At 55.9% G+C, this 25,692-nt stretch overlaps 1 protein-coding gene and 1 long non-coding RNA gene across 2 annotated transcripts in view; one reads left to right on the top strand and one right to left on the bottom strand.

Annotated features, from left to right (window-relative positions):
* Positions 1-3,902: 3,902 nt before the first annotated feature.
* Positions 3,903-25,692, bottom strand: part of FRAS1 (Fraser extracellular matrix complex subunit 1) — a 102,434-nt gene continuing 80,644 nt past the window's right edge. The window contains exons 38-73 of the mRNA XM_056490553.1: positions 24,762-24,901; positions 24,365-24,527; positions 23,568-23,703; positions 23,067-23,263; positions 22,603-22,756; positions 22,038-22,301; positions 21,751-21,939; positions 21,212-21,331; positions 20,611-20,790; positions 18,666-18,790; positions 18,000-18,140; positions 17,248-17,478; positions 17,053-17,166; positions 15,922-16,072; positions 15,283-15,442; positions 14,907-15,069; positions 14,545-14,791; positions 13,667-14,011; positions 13,295-13,455; positions 12,782-12,929; positions 12,481-12,686; positions 11,881-12,037; positions 11,284-11,484; positions 10,509-10,696; positions 10,073-10,348; positions 9,713-9,945; positions 9,432-9,592; positions 8,581-8,795; positions 7,453-7,603; positions 7,074-7,181; positions 6,762-6,921; positions 6,300-6,416; positions 6,039-6,205; positions 5,567-5,772; positions 5,139-5,285; positions 3,903-4,741 (exon numbers count right to left, since the gene is read on the bottom strand). Coding sequence (XP_056346528.1) covers positions 4,160-4,741; positions 5,139-5,285; positions 5,567-5,772; positions 6,039-6,205; positions 6,300-6,416; positions 6,762-6,921; positions 7,074-7,181; positions 7,453-7,603; positions 8,581-8,795; positions 9,432-9,592; positions 9,713-9,945; positions 10,073-10,348; positions 10,509-10,696; positions 11,284-11,484; positions 11,881-12,037; positions 12,481-12,686; positions 12,782-12,929; positions 13,295-13,455; positions 13,667-14,011; positions 14,545-14,791; positions 14,907-15,069; positions 15,283-15,442; positions 15,922-16,072; positions 17,053-17,166; positions 17,248-17,478; positions 18,000-18,140; positions 18,666-18,790; positions 20,611-20,790; positions 21,212-21,331; positions 21,751-21,939; positions 22,038-22,301; positions 22,603-22,756; positions 23,067-23,263; positions 23,568-23,703; positions 24,365-24,527; positions 24,762-24,901 — 6,804 coding nt within the window. The 3' untranslated portion in view covers positions 3,903-4,159. The remainder of the gene's footprint in view (positions 4,742-5,138; positions 5,286-5,566; positions 5,773-6,038; positions 6,206-6,299; positions 6,417-6,761; positions 6,922-7,073; positions 7,182-7,452; positions 7,604-8,580; positions 8,796-9,431; positions 9,593-9,712; positions 9,946-10,072; positions 10,349-10,508; positions 10,697-11,283; positions 11,485-11,880; positions 12,038-12,480; positions 12,687-12,781; positions 12,930-13,294; positions 13,456-13,666; positions 14,012-14,544; positions 14,792-14,906; positions 15,070-15,282; positions 15,443-15,921; positions 16,073-17,052; positions 17,167-17,247; positions 17,479-17,999; positions 18,141-18,665; positions 18,791-20,610; positions 20,791-21,211; positions 21,332-21,750; positions 21,940-22,037; positions 22,302-22,602; positions 22,757-23,066; positions 23,264-23,567; positions 23,704-24,364; positions 24,528-24,761; positions 24,902-25,692) is intronic.
* On the top strand, positions 4,652-7,125 carry LOC130252706 (uncharacterized). The gene is made up of 5 exons (XR_008840418.1): positions 4,652-4,796; positions 5,292-5,349; positions 5,509-5,590; positions 5,899-6,027; positions 7,059-7,125. It is a non-coding gene; the product is annotated as an uncharacterized LOC130252706 (long non-coding RNA).

The raw sequence follows: 25,692 nt of genomic DNA, 5'->3' as shown, positions 1-25,692 counted from the left end.
TGCTTTTCTCCCGTTCCTCCCTTCTCCCTCCTTCTCCTTCTCTCTGCTTCTCTCTCCTCCTCTGTGCTTCTGTCCTTCTGTCTGCGTCTCTTAGCTTGTCTCTCTCCTGCTTTTCTCCCGTTCCTTCCTTTTCCCTCTCCTGCCCTTCCCCGTCTCTCCCAAACCCCATCTCCGTCTCTCCCTTCTCTCCCCTCCCTGCTCCGCTCCCCAGCCCCTCCTGCCCGGCCGCTCCTCACCCCCTGCCCAGCCTGACTCCCCCTCTGCTCCCCTTCTCTCCCCGCTGCCTTCCTCTAGTCCTTTCTCCCCCTGCACCGTCCCTGCCTCACCTGGCCCGGCTCCTGCCTGTCTCCCTTTCCTACGTCCCGCTTTATCCCTCCTCTGTCCGCTTTATCCGTCCTCTGTCCCCTTTATCTCTCCTCTGTCCCCTTTATCCCTCCCCTGTCCGCTTTATCCCTCCTCTGTCCCCTTTATCCCTTCTCTGTCCCCTTTATTCCTCCTCTGTCCCCTTTATGTCTTTTGTGTCCCCTTTATCTCTCCTCTGTCCCTCTTTTCTCTCCTCTGTCCTTGCTGTCCCCCGTCTGTGTCCCTTGTCCCCTGTGTGTCCCGCCCGCGGGTTCGGGGTGCCGGATAATAAAGCCCAGAGGGCCGGAGCCGGCGCCCCCCCGCGGGAATCCCCCCAACACACACAGACAGACAGACACACACACAGACACAGACACACAGACACACAGACACACAGACACACCACACTGGGGGGGTTGGGGGGCGGGGGCTCCTCAGGAGGGGAGGCGGGTGGGAGGGTTTAGGGGGTCCCCTCACTAGGAGGGGTCCCGGGGGGGGTTTAGGGGGTCCCCTCACTAGGAGGGGTCCCGGGGGGGTTTAGGGGGGGTCCCCTCACTAGGAGGGGTCCCGGGGGGTTTAGGGGGGTCCCCTCACTAGGAGGGGTCCCGGGGGGGTTTAGGGGGGGTCCCCTCACTAGGAGGGGTCCCGGGGGGTGGGAGGGGCCCCCTCCGGAGGAGGGGCCCTGGGGCGGGGCGGGGGGCGGGGCCCCTCCGGAGGGGGGGCCGGGGTGGGAGGGGTTGGGGGGCTCCGCCCCCTTGGCCCCTCCCATCCCGGCCCCGCCCCTCCGGAAGGGATCCGCCCCCTTGGCCCCGCCCCGGGACCCTCCTCCGGACGGGCGGGGGGGAGGGGAGGGTGGGGCGGGAAGCAGAGGGGGTCACGTCACTCTGAACCGCGATTTCATTTTATAACAAACGAGCGCAGCCTCCCCCCTTCCTGATTCCCCCCCCCCCCGCCCCTCCCCCCCCGGCCCGTCCGGAGGAGGGTCCCGGGGCGGGGCCAAGGGGGCGGATCCCTTCCGGAGGGGCGGGGCCGGGATGGGAGGGGCCAAGGGGGCGGAGCCCCCCAACCCCTCCCACCCCGGCCCCCCCTCCGGAGGGGCCCCGCCCCCCGCCCCGCCCCAGGGCCCCTCCTCCGGAGGGGGCCCCTCCCACCCCCCGGGACCCCTCCTAGTGAGGGGACCCCCTAAACCCCCCCGGGACCCCTCCTAGTGAGGGGACCCCCTAAACCCCCCCGGGACCCCTCCTAGTGAGGGGACCCCCCTAAACCCCCCCGGGACCCCTCCTAGTGAGGGGCCCCCTCCTAAACCCCTCCCACCCGCCCCCCCTCCTGAGGAGTCCCCGCCCCCCAACCCACCCAGTGTGGTGGGTGTGTGTGTGTGTGTGTGTGTGTGTCTGTGTGTGTCTGTGTGTGTGTGTCTGTGTGTGTGTCTGTGTGTGTGTCTGTGTGTGTGTCTGTGTGTGTGTGTGTCTGTGTGTGTGTGTGTGTCTGTGTGTGTGTGTGTGTCTGTGTGTGTGTCTGTGTGTGTGTGTGTCTGTCTGTGTGTGTCTGTGTGTGTTGGGGGGATTCCCGCGGGGGGCGCCGGCTCCGGCCCTCTGGGCTTTATTATCCGGCACCCCGAACCCGCGGGCGGGACACACAGGGGACAGGGGACACAGAGGGAGAAGGGAGAGATCCGGGGAATGAGAGAGGCGAGACAAGGGAGAGAGAGATGAGTGGGTGAGAGACAGAGAGGCAGGATCCGGGAGAGACAGGAGCGATAAGGGACACTGGGGACACAGGGAGGGCAGAGGGGACACGGGGCAGAGGGAGGGAGGATAAGGGAGGCACGGCCGGGACCGGCAGGGAAGGGGAAAGGACGAGGGGCAGGAAGGGGAAACAGCGGGTGTCGGGCTGGGCAGGGGAAGAACGGGCGGGAAGGAGGCGGGAGGGGAAAGGACTGGGGAAGGAGGAAGGGGAGAACAGCAGGAGGAGAGACAAGTATAGAGGAGAGAGAAGTACAGAAAAGGTGAGAGAAGCAGGGAGAGAAGCAGAGAGAAGGAGAGAGGACAGAGAAGCAGAGAGAACGACAGAAGCAGTGAGGAGAAGGAGAGAAAAACAAAGAGAATGAGACAAGCAGAGAGAAGTAGAAAGAAGGAGAGAGAAGCAGAGAGCACAGGAGGAGAGAGAAGGAGAGGGGACAGAGAAGCAGAGAGAAGGACGGAGAAGAGAAGGAGAGAGAAGGAGGTAGAAGCGGAAAGGACAGAGAAGCAGAGAGAAGGACTTAGAGAGAAGGAGAGAGGACAGAGAAGCAGAGAGAAGGACGGAGAACAGAAGCAGAGAGAAGCACAGAAAAGGACAGAAGCAGAGAAGGAGAGAGAAGAGCCTCACCTGGGCCCCGCCGAGGGAGCCGCACCGGCCGCTGCCGGCACCTCCGAGCGCTGGCGAGCAAATGGCGGCCGCGGCGGCTTCCGGGGTTTAAATGCCCTCGGTCCCGCCCCGCGCAGCCGCACTGGAGCCCCGCGCACCTGCGGCCGATCCAGGATCCATCGCACCTGTGCCGGCCGCGCGCCGCCCCGCGCTCCGTGGCCCCGCCCCTCACCCCTGTGCCGGCCCCGCCCCCGCAGCGCTGTCTGTGGCCACGCGGGGGCGCCGCGCTCGCACCGCGCTCCGTGTCCGCCAGGGGGCGCCCTGCGGGTCCGGTCCCGGTACTGATCATGGCCCCGGTACTGATCCCGGGCCCGGTACTGATCCCGGCCCCGGTACTGATCCTGGCCCCGGTACTGATTCCGGTCCCGGTCCTGATCCCGGCCCCGGTACTGATCCCGGTACTGATCCCGGTCCCGGTACTGATCCCGGTCCTGATCCCGGCCCCGGTACTGATCCCGGTCCCGGTCCTGATCCCGGTCTTGATCCCGGTCCCGGTCCTGATCCCGGTCCCGCCTCGATGCTCCCGACGGGGCAGCGGCGGCGCCGCAGGGACCCCGGGCAGACGCCAGCCGCGCTCGGTGCCGCAGGCCGGCCCCGGTGGCGGTCCGGCCGCAGCGCCGCTCCCCGCGCTCCGTGTCCGCCAGGGGGCGCCCTGCGGGTCCGGTCCCGGTACTGATCCCGGTCCCGGTACTGATCCCTGTACTGGTCCCGCCTCGATGCTCCCGGCGGGGGAGATGCGGCACCGCAGGCTGCGGACCGAGCCCTGCCGGTGTCGGGGTGTCCCGGATGGCGGCGGGCGGGCGGTGCCGGTGCCGGAGCGGCGGTTCCCGGTTCCCGGTTCGGACGCGGAGCCCCGTGAGGGCCCGGACCCGCAGGGCGCCCCCTGGCGGACACGGGGCGCCCCCGGCCCGGCCCCGCCGCTCCGCCACCCCCGAGCGCGGCGCCGCCGCTCCTGCCCGGCCGGAGCAGCGCCCGCGTCTCCTTCTCTTCCTTCTTTCCCTTCCTTCTTTCCCTTCCTTCTTTCCCTTCCTCGCGCCGCAGCTCCGTGGTAGCTCCCGTTTGCCGCGCTCCAAGGGAACGTACGGGCGGCACAGGAAGCGACCCCCGGTCACAGCTTTTCTCTCTTCCAGCGGAACGCGGCTGCTCGCCGGCTGGCTCGGAGCTGCCGCACGCCAAGGGTCGGGATGGTTTCCCCACGCTGCCCTGCCCCGGGGAGAGCTGGAGCCCGCAGAGCCGGAGCAGCACCGGGAGAGGGCGGCGGTGCCACGCGGTGAAGTGGCAAAGGCAGGAGCAGCGGGAAGTGTCTGCTGCCCCTCCTCACCACACTCAAAAAGTACCCGCGCGGCTTTTCCGTTTTGGATTATCTTTATTTTACAGTTTATAAAAAGCTTTTCCCAATGCGTGTGCTCCATTAAACTTCCGTGCCGTCGTGCAAATTGCTGTGGACTTTGACTTCCAAGTTCACCTGCTTCCCTTTCCTGCCCCGGCCGTGGCAGGCGCCGGGCTCCCTGGGCGGATGGACGTTCCTGACGGTGCAGCACCGGCTGCCCGCGGCCCGCGGGGCGCCCCGGGGCAGCTCCACCTTGGTGTTCAAGGGATGCTCCTCGGGAGCGCCCCTGGCCGCCTCCCGCTTCCTCCGCACCTTGCGGCACTCCCTGGCCAGGAGGCAAATCCCGGAGAGCAGCAGCAGCAGCAGCGTCAGCGCGGCGAAGGCGCTGCCCAGGGAAGCGCCCGTCTGGGACAAGGAGGCGGCGGCGGCAGCTTCCTCCCGCTCCAGGAGCAGCGACTTCATGTTGGTGCCGTTCTTCAGCTGGTCGCCCTCGTTGTCGTAGATGAGGGAGGGATCCAGCGCCGCCCTCCCGTTGCCCTCGGGCACGTCCCGGCGGCCGCGCTGCCAGCGCCGGGCCAGGGAGCGCTGCACGCGGGGCCCGGCCGCGCCCTCGGGGCCGATCACGTAGATCACCTGGAGGTACCACTGGTGTCCAGCTTCCACCTTCACCAAGGGCGAGAGGGAATGTGAACCACGGCTTTCACATCAGGGGGTTCTGGTAAGAGCTGGTGTGTTTTGTGTCCTGTGTCTGACAAAGCTCAGTAGGTTTTTCTAAGCACCTGCTGTAACACTGACCACCAGTAAGGTGTCCAGTCTGTGCCAGTGGCAATAATTAATTCAGGAGCATGAACAATATATTTTTAAAGAGCTTTTCCGTGAGTGCTTCAGGGAATTTTTTTTTTTAATTAATTTTTAAATAAACCATCAGAATAATATCCTAATCTCCATTTCCTGCGTCCGAGTTGAATTCTGAAGGCCCAGAGACTACAATTCACCAAGTGTTTGGGAGGTCCCGGACAGCAAAGTCCGTGTTGGGCTCCCAAAAGCACTGGGTACATACCTTGTAGAGAGCATCCACCTTGAGAGTAAATCCATCAACTCCGGGCATGCTGCTCACCGAGTGGAACTCGGACAGCTCGGAAGCAAAGTGGGCGTCAAAAGGCACATCATGGAAATACTTATCCGTCACTTCTGGCTGGTTTCGGTCCTGCAGGTCAGAGAAGTCGTGTGAGGGATGCTCTCTGCTTTCCCAAGAGAGGCTGGAAGCCAGGGTAAGGGAGCTAATCCAAATTCCCCATTTCCACACCTACATGTGGGCATGGATTAATAAACACTCATGGACAAAGGGTGGGGAAAAACTGCTCCTGTGTTCACAGTTTGCACCAGCCGCACAAAGCACCCACCACGCTTCTTTCCTCATCCCTTTGCAGTCGCCATCTGCTGGCTGCCAGAGAAAATCCCACGGGGAAGCAGGAGCAGGGGACTCACCAGGAGGAGGAACCGGTGTTTCAGGTACTTGTTGGGCTGGATGCAGCCGTACTGAGGCCCCTCGTTGTAGACGGTGCCCGTGGGGTCGAAGAAGGGCACGTAGCCATCCCTGCCCGTGCACAGGTAAACCTTCTCCAGCTGCAGCTTGTAGGCGGCGTTGAGGTTCTGCTCCGGGTGCCAGAGCACACGCCCGTACAGGATTTGCCCTGGGGACAAAGAGGGGCAGCTGAAATTCCCCAACCAGGGAAACACCACACACGAGTCTGTGTTCAGAAGGGCTTGGTGTGTGGGAGTGACAAAACACGGTGCCAAAGCACGTTGTTGTTTTACAGGGCTGTAAGATGCTCAAAATGTCATTTACTGCTGTGGAAGAGTCAAAGCCACATCTGGGCTCTGCCCTTTACCCCCAGGAAATGGAAGCTGTGAAGGCAGAATCACCGGGCACAAGCAGAAGGGGAGAGGTAAATCCTACCCTTGGAGAAAGCCCCTTTGTAATCCATTTCTGCCAGAGACATCTCCGATTTGGTGGGGTCCATGAGAAAAACCTTCTCGTTGTTACAGAGCTGAAACTCTGTGTTCAGGGAGTAAACAACAGGAACTGGGCGGTTTGTCTGCTGGAAGGCAATGGGGATCAAAAACCTGGAATTGGGACAAGGAAGAAGCAGAGGAGAGATGAGGTTTGGTGCACCCCAGAGGGGCTGGCCCTGCCCTGCTCCCTGGGGAGGCTCCTTACCGCTCGGGAGCGTGAGCCGTGCAGGGCAGGGGCTTGTCTCCAGGCTCTGCCCACGGCTGCGTGGGCTGCACCGTGCAGGGGATCAGCAGGATGGTGTATTCTCCAGAGTAATCCTTCCTGGGAACAGACAGGAGAGCCTGCAGCCACCCAGCAGAGCTCTGAGCTCTTCACCCAGGGCAGCACCTCTCCCTGGCCCCAGCAATGGCATCCAGCAGTCCCTGAGGGACAATTGTGACCTTCTGAAATGCACTGTCAACTCTGGGATCAGTCTATCCACAGGCTTCATTGCTGGAAAAAGTCCTTTACGAGAGGCTGAGCTGATTTTTCTCCCAGTAGAACAGTGCTCCAGCCCTGACCAAGCTCCTGAGCATTCCAGACTGTTGCTATGGCTGCTGGAGGGGGGCCAGGCAGGACACGGTGCTGTGGGAATCTGCTGAAGGGGACTGGACCCCCAGCCCTCACCTGTTGTAGGAGCTGGTTGCTCTCCAGAGCTGGTAGGGAGAGTCAAAAGTCTGAGCACTCCACAGCAGCTGCAGGTCAAATTCAATCCCTCCCAGGTGCTCTGGAGTCATCAAAGAGGACCTGACGTCTGGCAGGCTGTGGTGCTCCATGACAAACAGCCCTGGGGGAGGACAAGGAGGGGGCAGGAGCAGAGTGCGGGGCTCAGCACCGAGGGGCTCCAGGCGGGGACAGGGACTGGTCCTGCTGCCTGTGCTGTCGGAGCAGGGCTGTGTGTGAGCCTGGCTGTGTCCCTGCCAGGAGCACTGCCCTCACCTCTGAACTTGGCCTGAGTCCTGAACTCGATGACCAGCCGGCCGTCCTCGCGGATGTAGATGCGGATGATCTGCAGCCGGGCCGAGAGCACGCTGTCCGTCTGGATCCCTGCAGGGACAGCACCACTGGAGCCTCACAGCACTCTGCCCCTCAGCTGGGCTCTGCAGCCCCACAGGGGTTTGGGGGATCTCCACAAGGCAGGTTTAGCTGGGATCATCCTGCACTGAGCCAGCTCCTCTGGCTGCTTAAGCCCCCCACGAGCAGAAAGGAAGGAAATATTCCGAGTTCCCCACTCCCTCGGGACTCTGGTGGCAGTGCACAAACTAAGGAGAACATGAAGGAGCCTCTCCTTGCACAGCCCTTGGAACCTGAGGCTCACCTGTCCTCCAGAGAACGGTGTCATAGAAGAAGGAGAACTCCATCTCCGTGTGGTGCTCCAGGGAAGCCCAGCCCCTCGGAGCCGTCACGTAGATGTAGGACACGTAGAGAGGGACGTGGACTGTCAGGAAGGACTGGGCAGAGTCCCTCACCTGCCAATAAAACCCCAAAAAGAGGGTTATGCACCTTCAGGTGAAGCCAGTGGTGACTCTGAGCGTTTTTATGTGTAGGTACCTCACACAAACCTGTGTTTTAATTCAGGGGCCCTGTTAAGGCTCGCCAGGACCATGGGACAGAGGAGCTCTGGGCACAATTTCACCTCAAAACCCCCCAGTTTCCAAAGCTGTGAATTAAAACTCAGCAATTCTGCCTGCTCAGGCCTCCCAGAGCTCTCCATTTATTATCTGCAGAGTGCAGCTGTACTTTGCAGGCCCCAGAGAATTCAGGGAGATGTTCCAGCCTGGCTGGTGCCAGGCTCCACATGCTCCACTGGGCAGTTGTTCAGGCCAAGCAGCTCCTCTGGGCTTGTGCAAACAATTGGAGCTATAAAAGGAAACTTAATGAAGTAGTTCAGGCTGGCAGGAATTAAAAGAGATGATGCTGGTCCTGGCAATGTGACTGGGAATTTAATGCAAGAACTTAAGGGAGATGGAGTGGGCTGCACACGGATAATGCAGCCACGAGAGGGCAGTGACACACCTCGAATAGTGAAAGCCACTCATTTACAGAGGAACATTTTTGGGTTTTGGTCTGCCAGCCTTAGTTAGGAAATGAGTTAAAATATCCCATGACCCAGCTCTGTTGTGAAGCATGGAGTGAGCTGCCTCTGCTCTGACCTTGGCTCATTTCTACATGGTCAAAATTGTAAGAGGGAGCCCAGCTGAGGACGTTTTTTATTTCCAGTATGGAATTTAGAAAAAGACATTAAAAAACAAGTATTTTCCTGGTGCTCTGAAGATCAGGAGAATAAAACTTGTGACACCCCAGGAAAATAAATGAAATAAAAGCACACAGCACTGCTCCCTTCCAGGCGGCAGGGGGGAAAGCCACGCTCCACCTGCACAGAGCAGAGCGGCAGCTACACCCAAGTGCAGGGCAGAGCTGTGCCTGAGACCTGGGAGGAGCTCACCTGGAAGTCAGCAGTGACAGAGCCCCCACAGACATCAATCAGCTCGGTCATGTCGTAGTAGGCGTCGAAGGTCCAGATGCAGCTCTTGAGGTTGAGGTGCTGGTACAGCTGGATGCTCTTGGGCTCCCTCACAGCAGGGTCCAGCTGGTAGGGGCGGTCGTAGCCCGGGCCCAGTGCTGAGCTGGCCTGGCTCACCTGGTCCAGGAACCCTGCCTCTGAGGGAGACAGACAGCACGCTCATCCTGCCCGTCCTGAACAGCCCCAGGACAAGGATGGAGCTCTTGGATCATGGGAGATACTCTCCCTTCCTTATCATCCTCAGGTCTTCACAGGAGTGAAGTAAGCATCCTAAAAATCACACTTAGAGACCTACTGATTCAAGGCTGAAGTTAACCTTTAAGAAATGAGGAACAGATTGAGTATGGAATTATCAGAATGAAGTACAGCCTGCTGCCCCCCTGGATCTAGCATGGATTTCATTCCCTGGAGTGTCAGAGCCACAATCTGCCTGTTCTTTTCGCTCTGACATTTCATTCAGCAGTGAATTGATGTTGTTGCCTCGTGATCCAGCCCTGCAGATCCCTCTCTACCCAGGGGGCTAACACAGATATAAGACAGATTTGAAAAGCAGAAAATCACCAGCACAAGGTGAACCTACAACCTACAATCTGAAACATTCCCATGCCTGGAATCTCATGTCCAAAGGGGCAACTCTGGTCACTGCTGTTAAGCCAGGAAGATTCATTGCTGGTTACATCATGCCAAGAGAGCCCAGAGGAAGACAAAGCCGCCCTCTCCATTGCTTTCCAGGCTTCCAGGTTCAGGAAGCAGAGGCTGGCACTGCAGGTTACCTGAGATGCCTCTGAGGTCTCTGACAGTGACCAGGTTGGAGCAGACGTGCTGGTGCCTGTAGATGGACTCGGAGAGAAGGAAATGCAGGTTGTGCAGCGGCAGCGTGGAGATGAGGGGCAGCATCCCATCCTGGTGGGGGATCTGCACCGAGATGTGGATCCTGCAACAAGCAGCACGTGAGACAGCACAAGAGAGCAGCCTGCCAGGCACAGGACACTGCACAGTCTGAGGTTTAGTTTGAGCCGGTGAAGGGCTGCACTCCCCCTTCCCAGGCTCATACCTGTTGGGATGCTCCTTGTGCTTCACGTCCAGGTACTTGAGCGTGGCAATGAAGGACTGTGCCTGGAAGCCTCGGGCTGTGCCCGCCACCACGGGCGTGTGGCAGATGGCACTGTCTGTGCCGATGGTCACCACGTTGCTCCTCAGGGGGGTGCCCACGTGGCCAGCCTTGTCCACGGCCTTGGCCACGCAGCGCACGTGGAAGCGCCGGCTGAAGTAGATGCTGTCCAGCACCTGAGGGAAGCAGGAGGGCGAAACCAGTGCTGCTGCCAGCAGCTTAAGGAAAAAAGGGGCTGGATTCCCTAAACCCAAACAAGTCCCCAGCCCCAGGAGGTGCCAGCTGGCATCCCTGTGGCCGTACCCTGTGGTTGACACTGGTGAAGGGCGTGCTGTCCGTGATGGTCTCGAAGGGCGAGCGCGCTCCGTTCCCGTCCGTGGGCGCGGCCACTTCCCAGCTGAACTGGATGGAGGACTGGTTGATCCCGGCCTCGCCGCAGCGCTCCTTCATCAGGGCGTACTTGGGGAAGTGGGGGTCGCAGGGAGTGACACAGACCAGGGGGTAGCCTGGCGAGGGGGATTTCTTGGCACCCTCCTTGGTCACTTCTTCCACGCGGTCGTAGTCAGCCAGGGTGACGACCTGTGTGGAGGCAAGAGGGCAGCACTCAGCTGGGGCAGAGGGAAAGGGTGGGAAGAGCCATCCCTGCCTCCCACGTTCACTGCAGCTCCACATTTTATCTCCAAAATCCCACTGCGCTTCCCAGTCTGTGCTCGAAGGGCACTAAACCACATCCACTCACCACAGGAGGTGCTGGGAGGATCAGGCTCCCTGCTGCCTCCTGATCCAAAATAGTCACTGTGGCAGTGCTGGTGTCTCCTAGAACTGCTTCCACCGGATCATCTGGGCCCAGCACCAGAGAAAAGGACTCATGCCATTCCCGGTCTTCGTTGGACATGATCTCCACCTTAAACATGATGTGGGCCACACCTGTGGGAGCGAGTGCAGGAAAAACAGAGAGAAGTCCATTCTTCATCAGAGACTGCTCTGAAGTTCTCATCCAAACCTTGTGCAGCTGCTCTAGGCTGTGACCACAGAGACATTATGATAAAATACGAATTATAAATTTTATTTCCACTCATTGCTGCTAATAATTTACCCAGAGGAGTCTACTAAAAACATAAAACTCCAGCTATGACAACTGATCCAATCGATCTGGTGATAAATTTACTAGCAGATGCCATCTGAGGATTAATAGTGACTGTCTTGTGTTAGCTGTCTGGAGGAAAAATCTAGGATGCAAAGCACATTCCCATCCCTCTTTTCCATCAAACCAGCATGCAGAGCTGTTTGGTGAGGGCTTCTTGGTCCAGCAGCACGGCCTGAGATGGACTTGACTCTACCAGGTGCCAGTGCTTCTTCCCCTGGTCTGATCACCCTTTGTTTAACACATCAGCTTTTTTGAGTAATAAATCACAGCAAACCCCGTGTGAAAAGCAGCCTTTCCCAAATCCCCCCCCACAAAATATCCCAGGTCGCTCCCCCTGCTGTACCCGACCCCCAGACCCGTTCCTCACCCGGGCTGAACTTGAGCAGGCGGCTCTTGGGGTAGTAGTCGAGGCCGGCCTGGGCGGAGCCGTCGCGGGTGCTGCAGCGCACCCTGGAGGTGCGGTTCTGGTCGCCCCTGCGCACCACGGGCACGCTCAGCACGGCCACCCCCTCGGGGCCCGGCGGCTCCCGCACCTGGAACGCCGCCGCCTCGAACTCGATGGTGGGGGCTGCGGGGACAGCGCGGGGAAAGCCCCGGGTTTGCACCATCCCTGCCTCACACACACCCCCAAATCCCGGCCACGTGCTGGTGTTCCAGCCCCTGCTGGCTGTCACACCAGAGGGACCTGGCATCCCTCTGCACCCACACAAATCTCTCCAGGCTCTGATGCTCTGGAGGGAGAGGAACATCTCCCAGGGAAAGCACAGCAACTCCAGCTGCAGTGGAATGGGAAACAGGAGAGGTGGTGGCTCCAAGCACTCTTATCCAATCCCTCCCTTCAGCCCAGGCCAGTGCACACCAGTGACCTGTGCACAATGACTGTGGCACTGAAGCCATCCACTGGTGGCACTGTGCTGATTCCCTGGGAACCACCACCACATCCTTGTGGAGCAGCCTCACTCACCATCTTCGTCATTGGTGACAGTTATGGTTGCCACGTCCATCTTCCCAATCCTAGCTCCACTCCAGTGGTTCCCAAGGGGGCTACCCAGATAGACCAGGAACTGCTCTTCTGGTTCGAAGGCAGAGTCGTCATTGATGTGAACACTGCAGTTCTTCACCTAAAGGCAAGTGGAGAAAGCAGCAAACACTGATAGATCTGATAAAGCCACATAAAGGCCAGGCTGGACTTCCCTATCCAGGGTTGCACATTGGAGTGCTGTCCATCCTGGAAGGAACCCTTCTATTTTTAGGGCTGCTACTTCAGTGTGGACAAACCATGCTGTTACATGAGACACAGCAGCAAAAGCACCTCCTTCCACAAACCCACAACAATCCCAAGTCCTCCTAACCCATCAGATTTGCATTTCACAATTTAACCAGTTTGATCACGAAACACCCAACCCCTTCAGAGTGGGTCACAGTGCCAGGACAAGAATCTGAGTCATCTGCAGCCAGCCTGGACAACTCTGCCAGCTCCCTCTGATGACAGAGAGCCGAGGAGCAGATGTGAACCTCTCCCAGCACCGGTCCTTTGCTCCCCCAGGAGGCAGGCCCAGCTCACCTTCTCCCCTTTGAGGAAAGTGATGCGGGACTCCTCTGCATCCCTCCTCTCTGTGAAGTCCTCCATGACCTGCGCTGTCTGGCTGCGGGTGTAGCACCTGACGGAGGACTCGTAGCTCAGGTCCCCCGTGCGGAAGATGGGGATGTGCAGCATCCCGTCCTTCTCCTTGGCCCTGTAGGTGTCCTTGGTGAACTGCATGCTGGGCACTGCAGGGGGCAGAAACAGAGCCAGGCAGTGCTGAGGATCCTCAGGGAGCCAAGGGGCAGGAATGGAACAGACCCAGCTGCCAGGGATAACTCACCGTCCTGGAAGATGTCATTAATGGCCACGATGGCTTGGAACGGCTTTGCCAGCTCGGCTCCATGGGGGGAGCTGAGGTAAACAACAAATGTCTCCAGCCCTTCTATCACTGGGTACTGAGCATCATCCAGGATTGTCAGGGGGCAGAACTGGGAGGAAAGTGGAATTCCTGCTGTTAGGCGTACAAAGCTTTCATCCATTCCTGGGAGTCTAGTGTAAAGCCATTATGTAATTATGTTTTCTGAATCCATTAATCAATGTAAAGAATGTTCTACATAAATTCAGCGCATCATTTCAGAGAACAGGCAGCCATCCTTGCCCTGGAAGAGGTGGCATGACCAAATCTCTCCTGGCTGGAGTGCTGATGGGATGGGAGTCTGTGCCTAGCAGACTTATTAACAGTTCTCAAACGGCCTCAAGAGGATTTTCAAAACAAATGGCAGATATGCAGAGAAACACAAGACAAGTGTCACCAGGCAAAGCAGACTCAGCAGGAGTCCCAGAGGCTCCTCACCTCTTCTGTCTTGCCTGGCCTGAACTCTATTTTCCTGGAGCTGGGGATGTAATCAACTCCCGGGCTGGCGGAGGGCGGGTCGGATGTCCGAGTGGCACACCACACCGACGTGGGCGTGGAGAGGTCAGGGCCCTGCCGGAGCACGGGGATCTCAATGTGTCCTGCAGCACCAGATGCACGTGAGAGAGAACAAACTGAGAGAGCAGCCACGCTCCACAGGCTCACCCCTTTCCCTCCAGCACTGCTCCTGCCCCCAGCCTCCCCCTCGGCAGAGAGGGAACCCTGTGCACATCTCTGAAGCTCTGCCATGCCCTGACTCGCTCCTTCTGACACCTCTTTGTGGTGACATGGCAGCACAGCCCTGCTCCTCACCTGCAGCCTCGCTGACAGTGAAGGTGGCATTGCCCAGGAACACGGTGGAGGCGTCGTTGGGACCGGCGATGACCACGCTGGCCGAAGCCCGGCTGCCGATGCGGGCGTTGTCCGAGGCGTCGGCCAGCACCACCTCGAACTCCTCCTCCTCCTCATACTCACTGTCATCGATCAGAGTGACATCACAGGTCACCACGGTGACACCTGGCCCCCAAACGAGGCGGCTCTCCTCCGACAGCCCCCGGGACTTGAAGTCGGAGCCGGACTCCAGCATGTAAAGGCTGCTGCCCTTGGCTGATTTGGGGACGGTGTAGCAGATGGCAGACACAGTGCTGCTGGCATCCCCTAGGAAGCAGTAGGAGAACTCCATAATTCTGTGGAAAAACTTTCAATCTATTCCATGGAGACACTGTTCATTTAAATAATAAAGCAGCATTCGGAAAAGAGGATGAGGAATGAAAAAACACTGTCCCTGCTCCTGAACTTGCTGCCTTAGACATGACTCCTAAATGCACACTCAGGAAACTGGTGGCACTTGCCTGTTAAAGAGCACACAGCCCAGTGACAGGGTCCACATAAAACACTAGATCACAGAGAAGCAGCAAACAAATAGAAGGGTTTGCTCCTGCTTGTGCCAGGAGTTGAAACAAATCCAAACTCCAGAAGCTTTTAACAGCAGAGACAGGAAAGGTTGAAAGAATAAACAACACTGTCCTGTGTGTTGCTTGCCATTGCAGTTGTGCCGCATAACCTTTTCCAAAACATCAGAGGAGATCCCAAAACCATAAGCAGGCAAAGCCCAAGGGTTTGGGGGTGAGGGCTCCCCTCTGCACGTTCCCCTCCCAGGGGCTCAGCAGGGCTCAGCCCACCCGACCCACCTTTCCTTTGCACGGGAGCCGAGAGGGAGCCGGCGCTCTCGCTGACGCGGAACGTGCTCCTGTCGAACTGCAGCGTGGGCTCGTCCTCGGGGTCCGAGATGGTGACAGTGGCCCGGGTGACGTTCCCCAGCAGGGCGTAGGCCGGCAGGCTGAGCTCCACGGAGAAGCTCTCCGCGCCCTCGAACACGCCGTCGTCGTTGATGGCGATGGTGCAGGCCTTGGTGTCCTCTCGCTCCTCGAACTGCACCTGCGAGGCAGCAACCCGGCTGCTGTCCTGGCCTGCATCCCAAGCTCCCTGTCTCTCCTGCCTCTCCTCCAGCTGTGTGGCAGGCCAGGCCGTGCCCGTGCCCGTGCCCACGCACCTGCCCCGCGTGCTCGGCGTAGTCGCGCTGCCCGGGCGGCGCTGCGGGTCCGGAGGTGGCTGTTCCCGGCTCCGTGCGGCACAGCACGATGCTGTACTGGTTCAGGTTCCCCACCCGCCTCACGGCCACGCTCACCGAGCCAGCGCTCTCCCTGACTGCGTAGCTGGAAGGGATCATGCACACAAACAACTGGGGAGCAAATCCTGTCTCTGTGTGACACTGAGCACCTCGCTCAGGATGGAAAATCCCAGGCATAGTAACAACCACACAGCCTGGCAGCCCCTCTCCTCACAGACAGAATTCCCTTGCCACGCTGCAGGGAGCTCAGGTAAGAGCCCAGCTCCCAGCCAGGTGCCGTGACCCTGGTGCCACTTACCTGGTGTGAGTAAAGCTCAGCAGGGACCACTGGATGTGGAAGACGTTGCCGCTGACCACGTTGGGTTTGCTGTCCTTCACCAGGAACTGGAAGCTGTCCCTGGTCTCCTGCACCTTCTCCTCATGCAGCACGTACCGAATGAGGCCCTGGTTCACATCCTCTGCCGGGAGGGAACACCCAGGGAGTCAATACAGAGAGCCAGAGGCAGTTTTGCAGATGAGCAGTGTGGATCTGCACGGCTGCAGGATCAGGGATCACAGTGGCACAGGGAGCAGGTACCCCCCACCTCCCCTTCCCTCAGCCCTGCAAGAGCGAGCTTTCACCACACTGCTGACTCCACACCTCGGCCAGACTCTGATGATCAGATGCACTTGCAAGATCTACAGCCCCCCTTTACTGCCCCAAGTCACATCTCCAGCTCTAACAAGCCTGGAGAACCTGGGACAACCTACAGGACACAGGCTGGTATCTCTAAGAAATCAGAGGACTTCTGCAACTGACAGCAAAGTTCGATGCTGATTTTCAACACACTTTGGACACCTGCCCCTTGTCTTCTCTCCTCCCACCTAATCTTTCCTTATTTTAATAAACAGAATCAACTGGTGGAAAAAAGCAGCAGGACACAGCCCAGCTCCATACCCTGTGTAAAGGTGGTCACAGCTGTCCCTGGCTTCAGCTTGCTCTCCACATGACCATTTCTGGGACCGGCTGTTATCTCATAGATCAGCTGTTTGGCATCTGTGTCAGGATCTGTCGTCAGTAATTCCTTCTTAGTGATGAGATTGGTGGCCTGGATTAAAGCCAAACCAAGGGAGTAAAACTGAAGCTCCAGCAGTGCAAGTCTGATTGACTGTTGATAAAAAATGCCCAACCATCCCTCTGTCAAAACAGCCCTCCTTGAGGGAAAATCTGGGGATGTGAAAGCAGAGCAGCCTTGAAGAGAGATATCCCAGAACATGTTTGACAACACAAGAAGGATTCAAATTTTGCCTCACATCTGGTTAGTTTAATTTAAAAGACAGAAGTGGCTCAAAGAAAAGCCAATTCCAAATCAGCTGCCCAGCCTTATTTAGCTGGGGCTAAAAGCTGGGACAAATCTTTGGGTTTCACTTATTAAACCTCTATTCCATGAACAGTGCTGATGCTTAGGTGAGGCCCTGCTTGGCAAAAAACCATCTGCCAACAGCCTCAGATTGAAGGACTCAGGACAGTTCACACAGCTCTGGTGAGCCTCCACAAGAGCTTCTTTCAAATGCCCTCACATGCATCTGATTCAGTTCCACCACATTTTGCTTTCTCTTGAAAAACAAAATGTTTTTATCAGCAGGAGAGAGAGAAAATTGAGCTGCTCAAGGCTGCAGGGGTGCTTTTCCTGAAGTGAGGAGTTTGAGCTGAGATAGCCATTTCTTAATACAGTTTCTTACTACAGCATCTTCCACTCATTTTTTTTTCTGGGAAGAACCAAAGCGTTTCTTTACAGTTAATGCTGGCTCCTCAAAAACAAGCTGAGAAGTTTCCTGGGGTTTTGTTCTGACTTCAGCACAACAAAAGCATGTTACAGCAAGAAATTCCTGGGCCATATCCTTGGAATATATCTCTGCCATGACTGCTGCACATCATCAAGACATCTCCACCACCAGCAAAGCTAAAAATGTACCCTGGGGTGGGTATTCTCCACCACAAAAATTAGAGTGCTGAAGGGTGAGGATGTTCTCCTGCCAAGCCCCCTCTCCTGGAGAGGCAGCCCAAGAGAGGGCAGGCAGGTGTTACCTGTCCATCCGTGTGCTCCAGCCACTGCAGGCCCAGGTTGGTGACAACCCTGGGTGTCCCCTCGTCCACGGGGAGGATTTCCACCGGGAAGCGCTGCGGCGCTGCGGTCACCACCTGAGTTCAGAGAGGGGGGGTGACTCTGGGGGTGACTCTGGGGCTCAGAGCCCAGGCCCTGCCACCCCTGCCCCTCCTGACCTGGCTGCTGCCGTCCTGCAGCACGAAGAGGGGGCCGGTGCCGTCGCTCAGGGTGAAGGTGAAGCGGTCGCGGGGCGCGGCGCCGCCGCGGTGCCGGTAGCTGAGGCGGCGCCGGGCGATGTCGGCCATGGTGAAGGTGCTGGCGGGCACAGGGCGCTGCTGCCCTGGGCTGCTGAGCTCCAGCAGCCCGTGCCGGGGCGCCTGCACCACCCGGAACGTCAGGGACTCCACCTGCGCCCAGAACGGAGGGGCAAGGCTGCGACACAGCAGGGACTCTGCCCGGAGCTTCCCTGGGCTGCTCCGGCCAGGGCCAGCACAGCACATTCCCCCTGAGCCCCACCGTGTCCTTATCCCTCTCCCAAGGTGGCCCCTACAAAGCAAGGCACACCCCACCCAACTGCTGCTTCAGCTGCTCTGAGACAGCTCCATGAGCGCAAGAGCAGCCCCCAGTCCTGCAGCCTCTCTGGGCAACATGTCCCTTGCCACTTCTGCCAGCAGCAAAAACCTTTGGGGCAGGATTTTGGCTCAGACAGCCAAATCTCTTGCTGCAGGGGAAGTAGCAGTGAGGTGGAGCCAATATGAGACAGCTCAGCCTCTGGTCAGACCTAGCAAGAGGAGGAAGTGCCATTTTCATTCATGCTAAGCATAAACTCAGCGCCAAGGCCACAAGTCTTTAAACACAAGCTCATTTTCCCAACAGCCCAGGTGGCAGCAGAAGAGGGGAGGGAGGAGGCCAGGGGGTCCTGCCTTACCTCTGTGTCAGCATCTGTTGCTTTGAGCTCAAACTCGGTGATGGTTTTTCTCGTCCCTTCCTGAACTGTCATCCCAAAGATTTGCACTACAGGTAAGGAGTCATCCATGGGGTTTATGATGATGTCAAATGTCTGGCTCACCTGGGACAGGAGGAAAAGCCTCTCTTGACTTCATTGCAAGAGCACGGCGATCCCCAGTTTGGGTCACTTCATTTCAGCCTTGTCTGGTGAGTAAATCTGAGCTGCTAAGCCCAGAGCACATGAACATGACCTTCTTTATCCCTCCCCACTAATTAATTCTCCCTCTTTCTATGATACTGGTGGACATTCCCTTTCCCTCCCTCTCTGACTCTGTTTTGCCTCTCTCCCTCTGTGTGCAGCTATGCCTTTTCTCTTTCAGAAAGCAGGAAAAAGGCATTTCTCCAGGGCCTGACTGTCGTCACCATGCCAAAAAAAGCAGATCAAAGCTGAGCTCCAGGAGCAGCTGGCAAGCAGCTGAAAACCAGGCTCTCAGATCTTGGTGAGGCAGTCCCACAAGGCCACATGGCAGGTGGCCTGTTCCCTGCACAGGGCTTGCTCCCTGTCCTAAGGGGAGCAGGAGAAGGGGAACAGCCACCTCTGCCCACAGCACATTCCTTCTTGGACACAAGTCAGGCTGGCACTGACCTCGTTTCTCCCATCAGACACAGAAAAGGTGAAGGCATCCGTGTGCTTTTCCATGTCACTGGTGTGGATGTACTGGATGCTGCCAGAGGCCAAGTCTGCCTGGCTGAAGGAACTAATTCTTGTCCCTGGAAAATGAACAACAGCGGGAATATGTGCAACACAAAGAGCAAAGCAGGGAAAAACCACAGAAAGTAGCACATATTTAGCCACAACAACTCAGTTTTGGCTGGTTCTGATCAAAGTCAGGCTGCCCCATGAACCTCAGCTGAGCCAGGGATTTAGCTGGCACAGAGCCTCCTAAAACCTCCTTTTCCAAAAGAAGTCCAGGCTTCTTTTGACCTCATCCTGTTGGGAGTGTGGCTCCCTGGGCAGAGGGAGAGAGAAGCTGGGGGAAAAATGGTCCATGTAACACTTGGATTGTCACTGCTGGGCAGGACTAACCCAACCATGGCATCACTGAGGATGAGCTAAAGCAGTTTTCCAAAATGCCTTCTGTTCTCTCTGCCCCTTCTTGTACCCCTGCAGTTAGTACAAAGTCTCTTTTTCAGCAGTGATTTATAGTGACATCTTTACAGGCCATTAGGTGTGACACAGCCACAGAAAGGTACCTGAGAAGCATTTTGAAAAGCACATGGGCTTTTTAAACCTCATTGCTGTGTTCAACAGTTTTAGTGCTGTTATCAACAAACATCCTGACAGGAAGTTTCCCACCAATATATCACAATAAATGGCTGCTGACAAGTGCTGGCCACATTACAAAAGACACCAGGGTCTGATTTAAATAAATGAGCCAAAATGGAATGATCAGCTAATATTTCCTCAGAGCTCATTAGCTATACAAGTTTGGGTTCTCTTTTGAACACTTTAGTACTCTCTCCTTAGGTAGAGGTCATTTAAATCATGATGACAACTACTCAGTCTCTGACTCTGTATCCTTATTAGTCTCTCACAGACATGAAAAAGCACAGAAATCAGAATTATCATCAGATTTTAAATAACAGCAGGAATAAAGTCCTTAATTCAAGTCTCCAAGGTACAAGATTCACTGGATAGTTTGCAATTTGGACAAAAATACTGCAAGTTTTTAATTTACTCTCAGCAGGGAGTAGTTTGCTTACTATAAGTCATTCATTATTCCTGCCCTTTCAACATGTTTTTGGTGAGAAGATGAGGCAAACCACACACTCAAACTGAACTGTACAGGGACTGTCTGCATCTCAAAAACACATAGCAGATATTTCCACTTTAATCTCATGTTAATGAGAAATCTAAAGCTAAGAAGAAATATAATCTTAGATGAGTATAACAAAATCAGAAGGGCGTATTGCATGACACCACAGATTTAGATTAATTCATCAGAGAGGGGCCAGCACACTCACAGTGTCAGCAGGCATGAGAGGCAGCTCTGAAATTCAGATCACATGAGCAGGAGTGACCAACCCCCTTCCCTGAACAACCAGAGTTCAGGATCCAGGACAACCACCACAGCCCAGCATCCCTTCCTGGTAAACCCAGTGGAGAGTTCCCTTCCTCCCCCCAAAGCACAGCTAGGGAAACAGCCTGGGTTTTAGGCATCAAGGGACACACTGGCCAAGAGGGGGACAGAAAGCAAGTCATCTCTTCACCAAGATGGGCTGTTTCCAAGAACATTAAGGGATGGGTTTTTGGGGCCACTGTGCTGCTCACAGCAAGGAACAAAGGTTTTGGCAGAAGCAGGAGTAGGGCCATAAACTGGCCCAGAGGCTGAATAAACCCTCAGCTGGGATTATTGGGCTGCTCTGCCTCCACTCACTTTATTCCACAACCCTCTGGGCTAATGGCCCTTTGATTTCTAACAGGAATCAGAATTCCGTGCTGCTGCCTCTGGGCAGGTTTGTCCTGCAGTGAGTGTTTAAGGCTCAAAAGCCTCCTCAAAAGCAGTGTTTTGCTGCAGCTCCCTGCTCACCTGGGGAGGCCACGTGCTCCAGGTGGCCCAGCTGTGGCTGCCGGGTGACCTTGTACTGGAGCTGGGAGGCCTCGCTGTCCTGGTCAGTGGCCGAGAGCTGGAGGGTGGTGATGGTCTTGGCTGAGTGCTCATCCAACACCAGCCCCTTGTTAGTGATGATGGAGGGGGGAAATCTGTCCTCTGGAAGGGGTAAACACAAAGCTGAGTTAGCAGACAGGCACACTCCTTCCCTCAGGTGCTTGTGCTCAAGAAAAAGACAACATGTGCACAGACATTTTGATAATTCCAAACCAGGAACTTTGGGCCTTGCTGTTAATCAGGGATAGTAACATAATAATGTCTTAAAGACAATGTAAAGCAGCATGAAGATATTAAGGGGATTTTTTCTACCTTTTCAGTGAGTTTGTGAGAAGCTAAAGAATGAACCCTTACATCTGCAAAATCTCCCCATGCCCCTCACTTCAAAGGCCTTTGAATTGGCAGCACATCAAAACTGCATCTCAAGAATTACATTTTGTCTTGCAGTACATGTGGGATGGGAATCTGTGAGCAGGCCTGAGCTCTGCAGCAAAGAAAACATGACTTCAGCACTACTTTTTACCTATGACATGGATGTAAAAAACCTGGTCCATCAGTTTGTTGCCATCTGCATCCATCACATCAAAGGTGAAGGGGAAGTTTCCACCAGGATCCCCTTTCCTGTGGCTGTACATCACGTGCCCTGGAGAGAGGGACAGCAGAAAAGAGATGCTTTATTACAGGCTGCAGCAGTTAATTCTTAGTTTGGAAGCAGGCTGGCACCATCAGCTGAGGCACTTGGGGTTTGACAGAACTCCTGGATTTGGGTTTCATTACTTTCTTTCTTTGTTCTTTTTCTCCTGCTGAGAGAGACTTTTAAATGTATGTTTAATGATACAAGGTTCTGCTCTAACTTCACAACCTGCCCTTACTTCTTTCTCTCTCCCTTCCCTACTTCAGCTCACCGTCCCCCTCTCATAAAGATCACAGCATCATGGAATATCTCAAACTGGAAGGGACCCATAAGGATCATCAGGTTCATCTCCCTGCTCCTCACAGGGCTACCTAAACCAGCCTTGGTTTATATATTCGCTGTGACTACCTAAAATCCAGCACTCTCACCTTTGTTTATATCAGCCTGGGTGAAACTCTTGAGGGGTCCTTTGGCAGAGATCTGGACTGGACTATCACTTGTGGTCAGCTGCAGCTGGCCCCTGCTGGGGTCCCTCCTCAGGACAAATCTGATGGCTGTGTCCCCTGAATGCCCAGCTGCTGCTTTCAGGTGCTGAGCTGTGAGCCGAGCTGCAGAGCCTGCACCAGAGAAAGCAAAGTCACATCAGCTCCAGCCAGCCCGGCGAGTGACTGGCGTAGGCAGCACCCAGCAATGCCTCTCACCCCTGTGCCCGTACCAGCTGGGAGCTGCAGGTCCCTGCTGACAGCCACAGTGGGTGGCTGCTGGCTCGGCAGCTCCATGGAGAATTCCAGCCTCCCTGCCTGCGTGTGCAGCCCGTCGGAGAGGGAGAAGCCAAACCCGTCTGTCTGTGCTGCGGCACCGCTCCGAGTGTAAACGATCAGCTGGTCCAGAACGTCCTGGTAGGTGAAGGAGGAGCCCCTGGACAGCACCTGGCCCTGCTCCAGGGCCTCTGCTGCGCTCTGCCTTCTGCGGAGCTGGCCTGGCAAACAACAGAGGGACCAACACTGGCTGGGGACACAGCCTTTGCCTGGTGGCATTTGGAGATGCCACCTGCCAGCAAGGACTGGGGGAACACAGCAGGAACTCCCCAGGGAAACACATGCACTGCCCCCTTCTGCTCTGCAGCAAAGAGCAAGGGACAACTCTCCAAGAACCAGGCAATCCTGGTCCCAGTTGCGCTTCATCCCACATGCCAGGCTCCCCTCTCCCAGCAGGAGCTCTTACATGCACACAGAGCACACAGACTCCCTGTCCCTCACCCCCAGCCTGTCAGGACATACCATGCTCAGGACTTTGGCTCACCACGAAGACCAGCTCGCTGCTCTGGGTGTCCAGGTCCTGCAGGCTGAGGGAGGCGTTGGTGACAAGCACGGCTGAGCCCTCGTGCACCCGCACAGGCTCCAGCACCATCCTCGGGGGCTCGTCATTCTGCCGCTGCACAGAGGCGGCCACAAAAAGGAAAATGAACCCCAGTGAGACACAAAGTCCCAAATGACTGCTGCTGGCATCACCAGTCCCTCCAAATCTATCCAGCATCATGGCTGCTTCCAAGAGGGGGGAGACACCAGAGCAGTAAGCCCTGGGCAAGAGGCTACAATGCACAACTGTCCTTGGGCATCACATCCCCTGTGCTAGGGGAAGCAATCTCCCTTTAATCCCCTTCCTACATACTAAACAGAAAGGAGAAAAGCTTGCCCTTGAAAAGTGTTTGTGTGAAAGGAGAGGGCTCTGGCAGCCGCCATACCTGGATTGTGATGTTGATGCTCTGCACCTCTGACTGGCTGAAGCCATCACTCACATAGAAGCTGAAAACATCACTTGTGGGCTCAATGCTTTCATGGACACTCTGGAAATAGTAAATGCTCTTCTCCAGGACATCTTGAAGGGAAAAGGATGCCTCTGTGGTCCCTCCAGACTCACTCTGTGGGCCAAAGCTCTCACCTGCAAACCAGAGTATCACTGGTGAAAGGATGCTCAGGTGGCTGATAAACTCAACACAAACCCAGCAGGATGAGGGGTAGAAAGGCACATTGTGAAGGCTGCACAAGGAGGGATGTTCCTTTCTACAACCTGGTTTCCCAGACCTTTGAGGGAAGCAACATGTGCTGTGTTAGAGTGGGCACTGGGGCAGCTGCAGTTTTAGATGCAGCACAAGTGATCCCCTCCATGGGATATGACAGATGTGATCCTCTTAGGAGCACAAACCAGCCAGGAGGAAGGAGGGAGAGAGAGCCAAGCAGTTTACCTGTCCTGGTGTTTTCAATGTAGCCATACACAGGCACAGTGACCACAGTGACCCTCAGGTCCTCCTTGACAGCAGTATCATAATCAGCAGTGAGGTGGTGATGAGCCAGCAGCAGGACCCTGCCTCCCTCATCCACCTGGAAGCAACAGAAGACAACACAAATCCTGAATGAGGCTGTCTCTGTAGAAGAGGCCTGCCTGGGCTCTGGAGTGCTGTCCCATCCTCCCCTAGGTCTGTTAATCAGGAATTCAGCAGGGAGGTGAGGTGGGATGTGGAGAACAAAGCCTGCCCTCCAAGAGGAGCCTGTGAGTTCCTTATCAGGGCAGAAAGGGAACTGGCAGAGTCACGGTGACCTCTCAGAAGGCAAGACCTGCATTTCTTGTAGTGAGGCAAGGGAGGGGAGATGCAAAGCTGGAAAGGAGGGAGATGACTTCCAAAGGCTGTGATAAGGAGTGTGAAATGCTCTGTGTCAGTTCAAAGCACCAGGTGTCTTCAGACTTGTCTTCTGCTCATCTCTTACACACAGGCTGGTGAAATTAGGGATGAAATATTAAGTAGGGATAAATCTGACTTGCTCCACTGATATCAAGAGGACACCCTAGGGACAAGCAGCTCCTGACTGGAGCAGATATGAGCAGATGAGGTTCAGGGATGCAGTGGACTGTCAGCCTCCTCTGGCCTCCAAGGGCATGGCACAAGCAACACTACAGTGCTTCCCCCCAGTGCAGGAAAACCTTTCAGTTGCTCCCCCCTAAGCCACTGGTGTCCCTGTCCCCATGCCCTGGGCAGGCTCTCACAGTGACATGGTCAGCGAAGGCCAGGAGCGCGGGCGGCGCCAGGGCAGATGTGATGGTGATGGTGAACATCTGCCTGTCCAGACGGTTGCTGTCAGCATCCAGGACTGAGAAGTGGAAGATGTCAGTAACAGGCTGATTGCTGGTCTCAAACGTGGTGGAGTAGCTGTGGAATCAGGACAGAGGGAGTCAGGGAGTCTCACTGACCCCCAGGCAGATCCATCCCATCCCTGCACTTAGAGGTGAGGGCAATCCTCTTGGAAGAGAGATGGTGTCTCAGTTCCCAACCCTCCTTCACATTCTTTCCCAGAATTCTTTTTAGTAGCCCAGAGATCCCTGACGAAAAGCCCACTCAGATTTTAACTGGTATGACTTGAAGGAGAACAGTGCTCTTTGCTACCTGATCCTCTGGTTGTTGATGTCTTCCATGGTGAAATTATAAACCTTGGAAAGCTCTCCATTGGACATCCTTAGGAGGGTTCCATAGGCTGGCAGAGATATCAACTGGATTCTGATCTCTGAGTCAGGAGAATTGTTGTCCTAAGCATGATGAAACAAACCAAATCAAAACAGGGCAAAAACAGCCATTGCTTGGTTCCACTAAAAATGGAAGGAAGAATCAGTGCTCTATAGGGAATTACACCTGCCTAGCTGGGTCAGACCCACAGATGAATATTAAGTGAAGCTCTACTGATGAGAAGAGAGTCAAGAGGGTTGACATTTTCAAAATATACCACAAAATGTATTTTCACTTTCTCTCAGCTCAGAAAGGCTTTCTCTATGTCCTTGTATCACATTAACACAATCTCTCAGACATAAACCTGGAATTTTTATGTTCAAAGTACTTCAAACTGAACTAAAAGCTGATTTTGTGTCTTTTCAACCACATCAAGTACAACTACACTACAGTATCACAACCCTTTCTTAGAAGAGTTTTGTAAGGTGGTTGAAAAATAAGACACAGAGGAGAAATCATCACATCCTGAGCATATAAGTTAGGAGCGAAATCCTCTTTTCCTTATCTGTCCTCTTACTCAGATTAAACCTGAGCAGCTCCCTTGTCAGCCTTCCTCCTTAAGAGGAGGACAGGACAGATTCCAGACTTGTATCCAGACTGATCCCTTGGGAAAAAAAAAGAATAAAATCCCAATCATGTGTCTGACAGCCAGCCTCACTCAGCTCAGGTCTCTCCAGCCTCACACCTATACTACAATCTCTCCTTGCCCAGGAGGTTGCTACATCATCTGCAGGGAGTACAGAACTATCTTGGGAATGTCACCAGCAGGATAACTACTGCACAGCACACAAGCCCTGGGACCAAATCAAACTAC

The sequence above is a fragment of the Oenanthe melanoleuca genome, chromosome 4 (genome assembly GCF_029582105.1).
Source record: "Oenanthe melanoleuca isolate GR-GAL-2019-014 chromosome 4, OMel1.0, whole genome shotgun sequence".
NCBI lineage: Eukaryota > Metazoa > Chordata > Aves > Passeriformes > Muscicapidae > Oenanthe > Oenanthe melanoleuca.
The sequence above is the reverse complement of the archived record's forward strand: the minus strand, read 5'-3'. Positions and strand labels throughout refer to the sequence as shown.